Raw genomic sequence first — 14,242 nt, 5'->3', positions numbered from 1 at the left:
GCTATTTTTTGGTTGCAGCCATCATTTTGTTTGGTGGGCCTGGGCTGGATTCGAACCCTCCAGCTCAGGTGTATGTGACTGGCACCTTAGCTGCTTGAGCCACAGGTGCTGAGTCTTGGCTATTTTTTTTTAAATTTTGCTTTCAATTGGCTTTCAATCTTCTTAGTTTGAAGGTTTTTTTTTTTTCTTTCTTTCTTTATTTTTCATTGAGACAGAGTCTCACTTTGTGGCCCTCAGTAGAGTACTGTGGAGTCATAGCTCACAGGAACCTCCAACTCATGGGTTTAAGTGATTCTTTTGCCTCAGCCTCCCAAGTAGCTGGGACTACAGGCGCCTGCCAGAACGCCTGGCTATTTTTTGGTAGAGACGGGGTCTCACTCTGGCTCATGCTGGTCTCTTAACCTCGGAGCTCAGGGCAATCCACCCTCCTCAGCCTCCTAGGGTGCTAGAATTACAAGCGTGAGCCACCATGCCTGGCCTTTTTTTTTTTTTTTTCAGTTTTTTGCCGGGGCTGGATTTGAACCCGCCCATGCCCTACTTCTTTGAGCCACAGGCGCCGCTTGGCTTTTTTTTTTTTTTTAAGAAACAGGGTCTCACTCTTGCTCATGGTGGTCTTGAACTTATGTTGAGCAGTCCACCCGCCTTGACCTCCCAGAGTGCTGGGATTATAGGCATTAGCCAGTGCTCCCAGCCCCCAAATTTTAAAATGAGACCAGTATTATAGCCCACCTATTGTCCCAGCTACTGGTGAAGCTAAAGCAGAAGAATCACTTGAGTCCAGGGGTTGAGGCTACAGTGACCTATGAGTGTACCTCTGCACTCCTACCTGGGTAACAGAACAAGACCCTGTCTCTAGTTTTTTGCCGGAGCTGGGTTTGAGCCTGCCACCTCCGGCCCCAGTAGGGGCCGGTGCCCTATTGAGCCACAAGCGCTGCCCCCCCCCACCTTTTTTTTTGAGACAGAGTCTCACTGTTGCCCTCGGTAGAGTGCTGTAGCATCACAGCTCACAGCAACCTTCAACTCCTGGGCTCAGGCTATTCTCTTGCCTCAGCCTCCCAAGTAGCTGGGACTACAGGTGCACACTAAAATGCCTGGCTATTATTTTTGAAGTTTTTTTGGCTAGGACTGGGTTTGAACCCGCAGTATGGGGCCAGCGCCCTACTCCTTGAACCACAGGTGCCACCCACGCCCAACTATTTTTTTGTTGCAGTTTGGCTGGGGCTGGGTTCGAACCTGCCACCCTCAGTATATGGGGCTGGTGCCCTACCCACTGAGCCACAGGCACTGCCCAACAAAAAGAATCTTTACAAACTGGGGTGTATGTGTATAAGAGAGAGAGATTGAGAGCTGAGCTATGACTAAGGGTGGGGGCTGCTGGGCCAGGGGCAGGTGGTGGGAGCTGGGCAGAGGCGCAAACCAGACTCCATTCCCTGACCTTATATGTAGCAGCCCCAGTCTCACTCCAACCCCAAGGCCGAGAACCTGGCTCCATCCACCTTTCTGAGGTCAGGCAGGACTCCTAGGGTGTCCTGGTGTGGGGTTGAGAGAAATAAACCCACAAAATACTCTTAATGTGTGGCTTTTTCCCTCACATCCCTGGACCTTGGTTTCCCCATCCGTGTAGGGAGGAAGCAGTCTTGGCCCTCCTCAGCATTGCTCTGAAGATTAACCCCACGGCCAAATGTGAAAAATGTCTCCAGCAGCTCTTGGGTGGTGGAACCAGTGGGAGCTGAATCAGAGGCAGAGCTGAGGCCAGGAGTTGGGAGGGAGGCCCTAGCAAGCCTGGGAGGTCTGGTGATCTAGTGAAGCCGGAGGCTGGGGGGCTAGGGCAGAGCATGGGTTTTGGTCAGACCTGCATGGCTTCCAGACTAGCTGTGCTGCATGATCTCAGGCAAATCGCCTCGTCTCTCTGAGGTTCCAGAGGCCCCTGATGGGGAGGAAAGGCGAGGGCTTCCCTTGTCTGGGATAGGGTGGTCTTGGTCCCCCCAGCTGGCAATTGGGATGTGTTGGGGGATCTGTAGCGAGAGGGAGGATGTTTGTCTGCCCTGAGCTGTGTTGGCTGGAAGATGGGGGGGGATCCCTGGGTTGGTCCAGCCTTAGGCTGCTTGTCTACTGTAGGGGGGCTGGTGAAGCCAGGGGGGCTGAGGGACTATAGAGGAAGCTCAGGGCCTGCACAGCCTTACCCAGCATAAAACCTCCATTCTTATCACCCACCTGGCACTGGACTCCAGGCCCCACTTCTGCCCAGGCCTGACATGCAGAGAAACCAGTGTCACGGGTGCCTGGCTAGAGCAGATGGTAGAGCTGGAAGTGCTGACCGGAGTGGCATGGCTGAGCGGGCATGGGTGGCAGCCAGGCAGCCAGATGTGTGGGGGATGGGCCTGGGCTGAGCTGCCAGGGCAGAGAGGGGCTTGGGAGTGATAAGAAGGAGGTGTTGGCAGTTGGAGCAGAGCTAGGGAGGGATGTGGAGCCTCTGCCAAGGGAGATTGGGTCAAGGAGCCCCAGGCCCCTCAAGAGAATGGCACCTTTGATGGGAGTTGGGCCTGCGTGCCAGGACTGTGGGTGGCACCACTGTGGCACCTGAGCTGGCGGCGCATAGTTGGGGAGCAGCCCAAGTCATGAATGTTCCTCCACCTGAGGGCTAGCAAGGATGACAGGGGCTGGCAGGTAATCTGCCTCCACTACTGGGCAGGGCTTGAAACTTACCTCCAAGTAAAGCAGAGACACCTTGGGGTGAGGCCTCCCTGGCTTTGGAACAGCACCCTCCCCTTCCAAATCCAGCTCTGCTACCTAGTAGCTCAGGGTCCTGGGTGAAGAAGGTACTGCCAGGAGCCACTTGGGGTAGCATCATGAGGCCTAGGGAGAGAGCCTCCAGCAAGGACTTAACCAGTGTGCAGTCTGAGCAGCCTCCATCTCCTCTGTCTTGCAGGTGTGGTCACCTCTGCCTATAGCCTCTCACTCAATCCCGCTGGCACAGTCCTTGAAGGAGTGGCCAGGGCTGGACGATATACATTTACTGCAGGTAAGCAAGCATGGAGGGTAGGGCTGGGGGCTCTCCTGGCACTGTCCTGGCCCTTAAAGTATATTCCACAGCTCCTGGTCAGTGTCTACAATCTAAGCCACCAGGGAGAGTTCCTTTTTCAGGGACACATGTCAGGCTGAGAATGGTCTCAGGAGACCAGCTGTAGTGCTGGGGGCAGGGTGTCAGGTGTCGGGTGGGGTGCTTGTCATACTGGAGGGTTCTGCCCTCTGCCCGCTGGCAGTATGTGCCCAGCAGCCTCCTGCTGAAGCCCTTGACTCAGCATCTGCCCTGCAGCTGCCATTGGAGCCGTGTTTGGCCTTGCCTCGTGCATCAGCGCCCAGGTCCGTGAGAAGCCCGATGACCCCATGAACTACTTCATCGGAGGCTGTGCAGGAGGCCTGACCCTGGGAGCACGTAGTGAGTGGGCTCCCCCATGCCCCTGCTTCCTGTACTAGCAGAATGACCCCTGACCTCCCCTGACCCAGCCCTCTCTGTTCTGTCCCGAGCAAGGAGCCAGGCGGGGGCTGGGTGTACGGATGCTGCCCCTAACTCCAGTCAGCTCAGGGAGAGCAGCACTGCCATCTACCCACCAGGCTGAGCCCTCCCAGGGTGCCCTTTGGCATTCGGCCTGGCTCCTGCATTCTGTTCTAGCCTCTTTACTGTGCCTCCAACATGCCAGGTGTGGTCCTGCCTCAGGGTCTTTGTGTGGGCTGTGCCCTTCTGCCTGGAACACTCCCTTAGGTGTCAGCACAGCCTCACTGCCCCAGCCACTCTATGTGATCCAGCCCCTTTCCCTGCAGCTGCCCTCACTCCACGTCCCCTTCTCTGCCATGCCTCATTAGGGAACATGGGTCACTGCCCATGTTGACCACTGGCCTGTGGCACGGAGAGAAGGTGACACTCCTTGCACTCTGTTTTCTAGCAGCACACAGAACCCTTCAGGGGAGCTACTCTCAAAACCCCCACTTTACAGATTTGGGAACTGAGGCTCAGGGAGGGACTTGGGTGGCTCTGGGTTGGCCCGGCACTGGGGAGCCTGTCTGGTGTAGGGGGTGGGTGCTACTTCTCCCAGCCCCTGTGTGCCCAGACTTCAGGGTCACTGCTACCTGTGTCCCTGGCTCACTGAGACTCATACTCTTGGAGCCTCTAGGCCAGCCTGGTATGTTACTCAATGCCAGGTTCCAGCCAAGCTGAGATGGTGGGTGGCCCAGGAAGGGGAGGAGGCCTATTCCTATGGCCCCTGTACTGAGACTTTGTCACATTCCCATCCACCTGACTCTGGCTGGGACTGCCTGCAATGGGCAGGTCTGGTGGATGGGACATGTTTCCTTCCTCATTTGGCCCAGGGCTTCGAGCAGGAAAACCCAAGCAAATGAGGGCACTGTCTGTGCTCCTTGGTTCACGGAGCACAGGCAGGTGCGTGGTATGGCCTGACCCTGGTACCTGTGGGTAGGGGAGAAGCTGTACCACACTGAGGTGTTGGTTGTTGCCAGTGTGGACCCAACACCTAGGATTCTTGCTGCAAAGAGACCTGGGCTCAGGCCTTCCTCTGAGCTTGCTTTTGTATCTCCAAAGTCTAGTGCACCTCCTGACCTTGTGGGAGGTTTGAGGGACTTTCTGAAGTAAAGGGTTCTCAGTCCAGCTCCCAGGGTGGCCACTGGCTGGGGCATGGAACCCTTATTTCTACATGCCTGACGTCACCTCCTTATACTGTCGCAGCTCACAACTACGGGATTGGTGCCACTGCCTGCGTGTACATGGGCGTAGCGGCCGCCCTAGTCAAGATGGGCAAGCTGGAGGGCTGGAGAATGTTTGGAGAGCCCAGGGTGTGAGCCCTGCCGTCTGCCAGGACCTCAGCAGATTGGGATACTTCTGGAAATAAATTCTGTGTATATGCGTCTGAATGTCCCAGAGGGTTTGGCAACAGGAACATGCCATTGAGGGAGGGAGGCTCAGGGTGGCAAGGGCACCAGTCTGGCTCTGCAGCGCTGGTAGTGTGACAGGCTGGGGCCAGAGAGAACCTAGGAGTGGGACTTGGCTGGGATACTGGGGCAGGATAGGGGCCTGCAGATGCCTGCCAATGATGTAAACTGGGTCCAGTTGCCCCCAGCCCTTCCTCGGTTCTGGCCACAGCTCCCCTGCAGGTCACTACTGTCCCCTTTCTGTCTCCTGTCCTCAAAGCCAACAGAATATGGAAAACAACGCCAAGTTCTTAGGCATTGGAGCAGAGAGGCCTGGACAGACGCCCAGGAGTTTCATCCCATCCAGCAATTCCCTGGGGCATAGTGGGACAGGACTCTTGTAATCTCTGCCTGTGGCACCTAATAGGCCCAGCAGTTTAGGCAGCCCTGAAATGCGGGTGCTACCCTGGGCTTTTTCTCCAGAACTGGCTCACGCTTCCTGGCAGCTGGAGCTGAAGCCTGGCAAGGGCTCACGTGCCACCACTATGAGATGGGCTGTAAATTAGGGCTCTGCAGGTCCCACCAGGGGAGCAGAGCTACAGGGTCCTCCTGTTGTCACCTATAACCATCCTGGCTCTTCCCAACCCTGCATTTGAGCCTACCCCTGGGGCCTAGACAGGGTTAAACACCAAACTGCACTTTTAGCTTCACTTTGCCTCTCTGTCTGCCCAGGGTAGCGCCCTCTGTTTGTTGAGCAGCTCAACTTGGACATAAACAGAGCATGGAGTGAGGCCACATTGCAGTCAGCCCTGCTTTGTTGTTTTTATTTTTGTCCCTATACTGTGATTCCAGGTCTCTTCCAGCCCTTTTCTCTCCACCTACCCTGAAGTGTTCTGGCCTGAGGGGGCCAGGTAGCAGCTCAGGGTCATGTCCAGGACTGTGTGCCTGAGTCTGGACTTGAGGCTTCCTAAGGTGAGGCAGCTGGGAGGGGAGGGCCTGGAGCCTGAGGCAGCTTTGGATAAGAGAAGGCTCTGTGTTGGTACCCTGCACTTGATTTCTTCCCTGGCTCTGAGTCCTTGGTGACATCAGCATCTGTCAAAGCCTCTGCTTTCCCACATGGCGAATGGGAATAACATCCATTGCTCAGCCCCAGATGTTCCATGAAGAAAGACGGTTCCAACCCCTGCAGGCTCCCTGTCTACTCTGGAGCCCCTGTGGCTTCTGCTCTGTATCCTCTGTGGCCAGCAGGGGGTGCCGCTCTGCCCAGGGCAGGGTGCAGGCCACCATCTGCCTTCTCACCTCTTTTTTCCTTTCCGTCCGTCCTAAGACAGCCAGGAGGTCACAGGTTCCAAGAGAGGGCGGCACAGTCCATACTCCCAGCTTGGACACAGGGCTGGACAGGGGAAGGGACCTACCCACAGCTCACTGTGGGTGCTGTTCTTGCACTGAAGCCACTTAAAACCATGTTCATCTGGGCCTCCTGCAAGTCCAAACCCCGTACCAGATCGCATAGTCTCCTTCCACAGATGTGCACACCAAGGCCTAGGGGAAGAGGAAGGGAAATTCAAAGCTGGTGATCTCTGTCCTGCCATCCAGCCTCTATTTATTCCGTGCCTTCAAGAGAGCCTGCAGCTCAGACGGGGCTGTACTTGCCGCCCACCTAGCCTGGTTTGGGGCCAGTTGCCAGTGTTGGAGTGAGCCTGCTAGGCCCCCTAGAGTGGGACAGGAGGGGGCGTCTGCTCTCTGAGCCCCAGGGAGCCCCAAAATTCAGGCCCCGTTGCCCATAAACATTTATGAGGATACAAGGAGCTGACATCACTCTTGCCCCGTGCATAGCCCTCCCCCACAAGGGCCCTGTCCAGAACATCCGCCTCTGCCATGCAGCTTCCTGTTGGACAGCAAAAGAATCTTCTGGAATTTACTCAGGTTTCAACACGGCCCTTCCCAGCCCCAAGCAGTGAGGGTGGAATAGAGTCTCCCTGGGGGGGCAAAAGGGCTTCCTGGAGGAGGAGGTGGCATGAAAAAAGGGGGCTAAAGGATGTTTTTTCAGATTTGACCAAGGAAGAAGGGTGTCTAGGCAAAGGACAAATCGAGAAGGCCTGGTGTGCTGTTAGAGCCCCAGCAAGGTGCTGGCCCTGCCCCTCCAGGGTTTCTAAATTCTTTGTGGGCCAGGAAAACGTTAGCACAGTAGTTCTCAACTTGTGGGTCACGACCCCTTTGGGGGTCGAACGACCCTTTCACAGGGGTCACCTAAGACCATCCTGCATATCAGATATTTACATTATGATTCATAACAGTAGCAAAATTACAGCCATGAAGTAGCAGCGAAAATAATTTTATGGTTGGGGGTCACCACAACATGAGGAACTATATTAAAGAGTTACAGCATTAGGACGGTTGAGAACCACTGGGTTAGCAAGACAAAAAGGAGGGAAGAACCCAAGAGTCCTTCCCAGCTGCCAGGCTGGTCAGGTGGTATTACCACCTCAGCAGCTCCACATTATGTGTATCAGTCCTGTTCCACAGAAGGGGAAACCGAGGCCCAGGGAGGCACTTTCGGAGCCTGCCTCTAGTAGAAACTGAAAGAAGTGTTACTTCTCTTGCTATTAGCTATTATTTGTAAACAAGTATCTTCTTTTGACTTCCCAAATGGTCTCAATTGGAGCAAAAACAAGCCAAGGAGGAAAGGAAGGTGTTCTCGTATCCAAGTGGTCTCAGGAGCAACATTGCACTTCTACAAACTTCTGTGAAAGGTGGTGTTGAGTGTGGGCTGGGTGCTTGTTGGTGTGCTGGTGACCAGAATGGGATGAGAGGTTGTTGAGAAGGCCCCATGGAATGATGTTCACTTTGCTGGGGCTGAGCAGCTCGTCCTCCTGCCCCTTGGCCTCCAGATCTGTCCCAGGTCTGCCCCTGGTCCCGTCTCTGCCTCGCCCACTAAGATCAGCAAAGTTCCTTCCACCTTGGTCCCTGGCCTCCACCATTGGCCCCCCATGGTCTGTCCTTGCAACAGCCAGACAGCACACATGAGCACCTGAGTCAGTGCCTGTCTCTCCTCTGCCCAGCCCTCATGTGTCCCACCTCCCGCAGCATCAAAGCCCAAGTCCTCCCAGGAGAACACCAGTCCCTGCACAACTTGCCCTATGCCCGCCCTCCTCTCTCCCCGCTCTGTTGCAGACACACTGGCCACCTTGCCGTGCCTTCAATACACCAGGCACTGTCCTGCCCAAGAGCCTTTGCGTAGGCTGTGCTCGCTGTCTGAATGCTTTTCTCCAGGTGCCCCTACAGCTCACCCCTTGGGTTTTCACTTCAGACGTCATGTCCTCCCACACTCCGCCTTCTAGTTTTGCCCATAGCACTTACCAGCTTCTAAATCCCATGTCATTATCACATACATTGTTTACGTGTGTCTCTTTGAGGGCTGGGACGTGTCCTGGATGTTATGCCCCACACCCAGCCCAGGAGCTCAGCAGGGCTTCATAAACGTGTGGAATGAATGAATGGATAAACAAAGAAAGTGAATCTCCAGATTGGCCAATGACATGAGGTTCAGAGGTGGGGCTGAGAACAGTTTGAGGATGGCTTTGCAACCTTCTCACTATCCCCCCATTTGATGATGGTTCCAGGATCATGAGAGAAACCATCTATCTCAGAGAATCTCAAAGTCAAGACTCAGAATTCATGTAACAAGCACAGCCACACTGCCTGATAATGTTTTGGTCAGTGACAGGTTGTGTATATAATGGGGTCCCATCAGATTATAATTCCATATTCTTCTTACTGCACCTTTTCTGTGTTTAGAAATGTTCAGGACACAGATACCAATCGTGTTTCAGTGGCCTGCAGTGTTCCATGCAGGAGTGCACTATGTAGGTTACCCCAGGAGCAGCAGGCAGCACCCCTCTGTCCTGGTGGCTGCAGGCCCTGCCCAGGATGTGTGTGTGCATGCTGATGTCTGGCTCCAACGGATCTCCCTAGCACATCTCTCAGGGTGCATCCACTTTGTTAACCAGGGAATGGCTAGTGAGTGCCTGAGTGCCTACGCTGTGGGTATTCCCAGTGGGAGTCACATCTGCACATAAGACCATTGAGATCTCCACTTTCTTGGAGCCAAAATCTGGACTAGAGGGTGAAGTGGCAAAAATGAGCAAACAAGAGACAAGTAGTTCCACCATGTCCCTACCCCGTTGCTGTCCCCAGGGGCACCAGTCATATTTCTCATTTCTCCTTCCAAAACTGTGCTTGGGAGATAAAGGCAAGGTGGCCTGAGAGACAGAGATGGGGGTCCTGTAGCTCGGGGTAGTCTGGGGGAAGACCTGTGGGGCCAAGAAGCAGCCAGCTTTGAGGTTCCAGGCGGGAGCCTGTTTTAGACAGAGGCACAGCTTGTGCAAAGACTGACCACAGCCCCGTAACAACCAGAAGACCAGTGTGGTGGGATCGAGTGCCTGTGAATTGGGGGCTCAGAATGCCTCAGGGATGCCATGTCACTGTGCCCACAGGGTACCTGTCAGAGTAGAGGTGGGGTCAAGAAAGAGGACCCCAGGTTCTCTGGCTATGTTCCAGTAGAGGCTCCAGCCTCAATGACCAAAGCCAGAATCGTCATCACTTCAGGTCTGGAAGTTGGGGGGTAGAGATTTGTGCCCTCTTGCCACACCTGGCTTGACATCCAAGGCTCAGACCCTGTAGAGATCATTTTCCCAGTCCCAGGTCTTCTTGGGCATCTCCTACATCCATGAGATTCACACAGCTGGAGAGTGATTTTGTCCATGGGGAAACTGAGGTACAGAGCAGCCAGAACCCCCTTCAGTCAATCTCTTGCCACTCACTGTGGTCCTTCTTAGAGTTTGCACACAGGCCTGGCTTTGGACACAGAGAGGGGCCCCTAGTCCCCTCACTGGTGTGCACAGGTCTGAGCCAGCTGAGCCCCTGGAGGTTTCCACCACACTGGGTGGTCGCCGAGCTACACAGGGCTCAGTCAGGCCTGGCTGGTCCCTGGTCCAGCCCAGCCTGTATCACCTGGGAGGGCCTACGGGGCTCTACTCAGTTGCTGACCCAGAGCAGGAAAGATGTGAGCCAGGTGGCGCTCACAGCTGTGGAGGCCAAGGAAAGGCATTGGGCCCAAACAGAAGGGCCATAGCAGAGTGATGCCCGGACCTGAAATCTGTAGGTCTCTCACTTTTTTTTTTTGAGACAGAGCCTCAAGCTGTCCCCCTGGGTAGAGCAGCGTGGCATCACAGCTCACAGCAACCTCCAACTCCTGAGCTCAAGCGAGTCTCCTGCCTCAGCCTCCCAAGTAGCTGGGATCACAGGTGCCCACCACAACGCCTGGCTATTTTTTTGGTTGCAGCCATTGTTGTTGTTTGGTGGGCCCTGGCTGGATTTGAACCTGCTACCTTAGGTGTACATTTTGCCCATTTTTTTTCACATCAGTCTTTCTGAAATATATTTTGCAGCTTATTTTCTTTCAGTAGAGAAAGCAGAGCCATAGAATTGGAAAGATTCCAAAGGGTGCTCAGAGTAAAGCCCAGCCGCCCACCCCACCACTGTCCTTGGTCCCAGCTGGGCTCTGTGCAGAAACAAGCATGGGTGTTTTCTTTCCCCACAGAAACAGCATCACACACTCTCTGCTTTGTTGCCACCTTAAGTCTAGTTGCCTCTTAACAACTCATCTTGGATTTCTTCCCATTTAGTGAAAAACTTCCTCTTTTTATTTTTATTTTTTGTAGAGAGGGGTTCTCCCTATGTTGCTCAACCTGGGCTCAAACTCCTGCCCTCAATCAATCTTCCCACCTCAGATTCCTGGGATCGCTCTTTCTTTAAGGGTGGCATAATATTCTACCTTGAGGCTGACTGTTGTCACCAGAAAGCACATTTCCTCCTTCCCAGGCTTTGGGTGCTACCCATCAACAAGGACTTATAACAAGTGCCATTTTGCATGTGGATGGATATTACTGTACTCTTAAAAAAAATTTCAGTTAGTAAGCTCTATTTTTTAGAACACTTTTAGGTTTACAGAAAAATTGAGCAGAGAGTTCCCATGTCCCTCCCTCCATGCAGTTTCTTTTGCCCCTATCTTGCTTGAAGGTGGGATGTTTGTTATACTGGTGGGTTGTTATTAACTGAAGTCCTTAGTTCACATTAGGGCTCTCTCTTGCTGCTGCACATTCTCTGGGTTTGGACAATGTGCAATGACATGTCTCCACCATGTAGGATCACACAGAGCAGTCCCACTGCCCTAAAAATCCCCTGTGCTCCATCCGTTCATTCTCCCTCCCCAATCCCTGGGAACCAGTGATCTTTTTAGTGTCTCAGTAGTTTCGCCTTTTCCAGCACATCCTGAAGTCAGAATCACTCAGCCTGGCTACTTCACTCAGTAATATGCACTTAAGATCCCTCCAGGTCTGCCCATGGCTTGACAACTCATTCTTAAGCACTGAATGATATTCCATTGTCTAGATGCACCACTGTTTATTTATCTACGAAGGTACCAAAGGTCATCTTGGTGGCGTCCAAGTCTTGGTAGTTGTGAATAAAGCTGCTAGAAACATCCATGTGCAGGTTTTTGTATGGACATAAGTTTTCATCTCCTTTGGGTAAATACCTAGGAGCAAAATCACTGGATTGGATGGCAGAAGTATGTTTAGCTTTGTAAGAACCTGCCAGACTGTCTTTTAAAAGTAGATGCACCATTTTGCATTCCCACCAGCAATAAATGGATTTTCTTGTCGCTTTGCATCTTTGCCAGCATTTGGTGTTAGCAGAGCTTTGGATTTGGGCCATTCTAATAGGTGTGCAGGGATATCTCTTTGTTTTAATTTTGCCTAAAATTTTACACAAATTATCTGTTGTCCCTCCTCCCAGGTGCCAAGCACAATTCCCTGGTTTTAGCACCTTTTTTTTTTTTTTTTAAATATAGGGTCTTACTTTGTCAACCATGCTGAAGTGTAGTAGTGTCATCATAGATCACTGCAGCCTCACACTCCTGGGCTCAAGGGTTCCTCCTGCCTCAGCCTCCCCAGTAGCAAGGGATCCAGGCATGTGCCACCATGCCAGCTAATTTTTTCAGTTTTTATTTTTTTGTAGAGATGGGGTCTTGTTATTGCCAGTGGCTGGTCTTGAACTTCTGACATCTTGAAATAGCATGTATGATGGCCTCAGAAAGATCCTCCAAGTGCTGGCATTATAGGCATGAGCCACCGCACCCCTCCTCCAGCACCTTTTTGTATAATGCAATTTTTTTGCCATCTCAGTGCAATTTGGGCTAGTAGATGGGAGGCACTGGTATCTCATTTTACAGATGGGGAAACCCAAGGCTCTGAGAGGGGTAACTAATTGCCCAGGGTCACACAGCAAATGGGGTAGAGCCAGGGCATCTGTGACTGACACTGGAGCACTTCCATCTGCTGTGTGCCAGGCCCTGTGCTGGGCCTTAGGGACAGAGTGGGGCTGAGACAGACCCAGGCCCAATGCTTACGGGCCAGTGGGGGAGACAGACACAAAAGGAATAGGGCTGTAATAGGGTTGCACAGGCAGACAGAGTCCCAGAGGAGGCAGCTGGCCAGGGTGACCAAGGAGACTTTGTCAAGAGAAGGGAAAAGAGTGGCCCAGGCAAGAGAAATAGCATGTATGATGACTCAAAGAGAGACAGAAAGGTGAGGGGTTGAGAGCATGGCAGAGTCCTGGATTCTGCTTTCAGCTCTGCCACAAGAGCTATTAAGAGGTCCCTTCTCTGGGCTTTAGTTTCTCCTCCAACCTGGCTGTGAGGCGCATGCATAACACACTCAGCCAAGCCTGGCACCTGGGGAACTGGGGAGTCAGGTCTAGGTTTTCCTTCCTGCCCTGCCTGAGATGGCGTTGGCCAGGTCATCAGAGCAGCCCTCTCTGCATCTAGGAGTCTCGAGGGCCCAGGAGGCCCCCATCCAGGTGGGAGCCGAGAGAAGTAAGGTGTCCAGAGTTTCAGTCCCTAGTTTCTTGCCTCCATGAGAGAGGAAATGGCAGGCAGGGGCGGAAGGGGTCTGCTTCCCACCCCCGCCCCAAGTTGGACACTTGAGCCCCTTGCCTCCCCTCACTGGCTCTGCAGCCCCCATTAGTGAGGCCTCCTGCTGGGGAGCCTGGAAGTCCCAGGTGTTGCCGCCCACATGCTGCCCAGCACCTGCCATTAAAAATGAATAATGAGCCAGAGCGAGTGGGGACATGGATGGTGGCGGGGCGGGCAGGGCCACGGGGAGGCAGAGAGGCTCTGCAGCTCTTCCATTTGGCTGATCCCAGCACTGAGGAGCCACCTGTAAGCCTCATGTGGCTGCTGTGGCTCTCAGCACCTGCCTGCCTGGAATTACCCACTGCCTAGCTAAGGCTGTCAGAAAAGCAAATAAAACTGCAGGATTTTCAGGACGTTGTGGCACCTGTAGTCCCAGGTATTTGGGAGGCTGAGGCAGGAGTATTGATTAAGCTGAAGAGTTTGACATTGTGGGGAGCTATGATGACACCACTGCACTGCAGCCTGGGTGACAGAGCCAGATTCCGTCTCTATTATAAAAATTAAAAAACAAAACAAAAACAAAAACACAGGTCGCCCAGTTAAATTTAATGCTTGGTGCATTACACCTCAGGGTCCTTACCGGGACTATGGATGAATACCTGGATGTGATCAGCACCCACCAGTTAGAGGGACCCTGGCCCAGAGGATGCTGTGGGCCTTTCTGTCATGTGTGCCTCCCACTTGGATGTTGAACCTTGAGGTTCCCGGGGAGCCAGAATAGGGGCTCAGTTATGATGGAAGAGGTTGAGGCTGCATCTATCTCCCATCTGGAGTGAATTTTTTTTTTTTTAAAGAGATAGAATCTTGCTCTGTCTCCCAGGCTGGCATGCAGAGGAGTAATCATAGCTCACAGCAACCTCAAACTCCTGGGTTCAAATGATCCCCTTGCCTCAGTCTCTCAAGTGGCCGGGACTACAGACGAGCACCACAGGCCTTCTAATTTTTTAATTTTTTTTAGACAGGGTCTCATTTTGTCGCCCTTGGTAGAGTGCCATGCTGTTGTCATAGCTCACAGCAACCTCCAACTCTTGGGGCTCAAGAGATCCTCTTGTCTCAGCCTCCCTAGTAGCTGGGACTACAGGTGCTCACCACAACGCCTGGCTGTTGTTTTCTCTTTTCAGTAGAGATAGGGTCTCCCTCTTGCTCAGACTGGTCTCAAACTCCTAAACTTGAGCAGTCTACCTGCCTCAGCCTCCCAGAGTGCTAGGATTACAGGTATGAGTCACTGCGCCCAGCTGTGACCCTTTTAAAATTTTATTTATTTATTTATTTATTTATTTATTT

General features: G+C 53.1%; 1 protein-coding gene across 1 annotated transcript in view; it reads left to right on the top strand.

Moving 5' to 3' along the window:
* Positions 1 to 4,926, top strand: part of NDUFA11 (NADH:ubiquinone oxidoreductase subunit A11) — an 8,144-nt gene extending 3,218 nt beyond the window's left edge. Inside the window, exons 2-4 of the mRNA XM_003797982.3 lie at positions 2,930 to 3,022; positions 3,317 to 3,439; positions 4,742 to 4,926. Coding sequence (XP_003798030.1) covers positions 2,930 to 3,022; positions 3,317 to 3,439; positions 4,742 to 4,854 — 329 coding nt within the window. The 3' untranslated portion in view covers positions 4,855 to 4,926. The remainder of the gene's footprint in view (positions 1 to 2,929; positions 3,023 to 3,316; positions 3,440 to 4,741) is intronic.
* Positions 4,927 to 14,242: the final 9,316 nt, after the last annotated feature.

The sequence above is a fragment of the Otolemur garnettii genome, unplaced genomic scaffold, assembly GCF_000181295.1.
Source record: "Otolemur garnettii isolate 467f Iridium unplaced genomic scaffold, OtoGar3 scaffold00127, whole genome shotgun sequence".
Classification (NCBI taxonomy): Eukaryota; Metazoa; Chordata; class Mammalia; order Primates; family Galagidae; genus Otolemur; species Otolemur garnettii.
The sequence above is the reverse complement of the archived record's forward strand: the minus strand, read 5'-3'. Positions and strand labels throughout refer to the sequence as shown.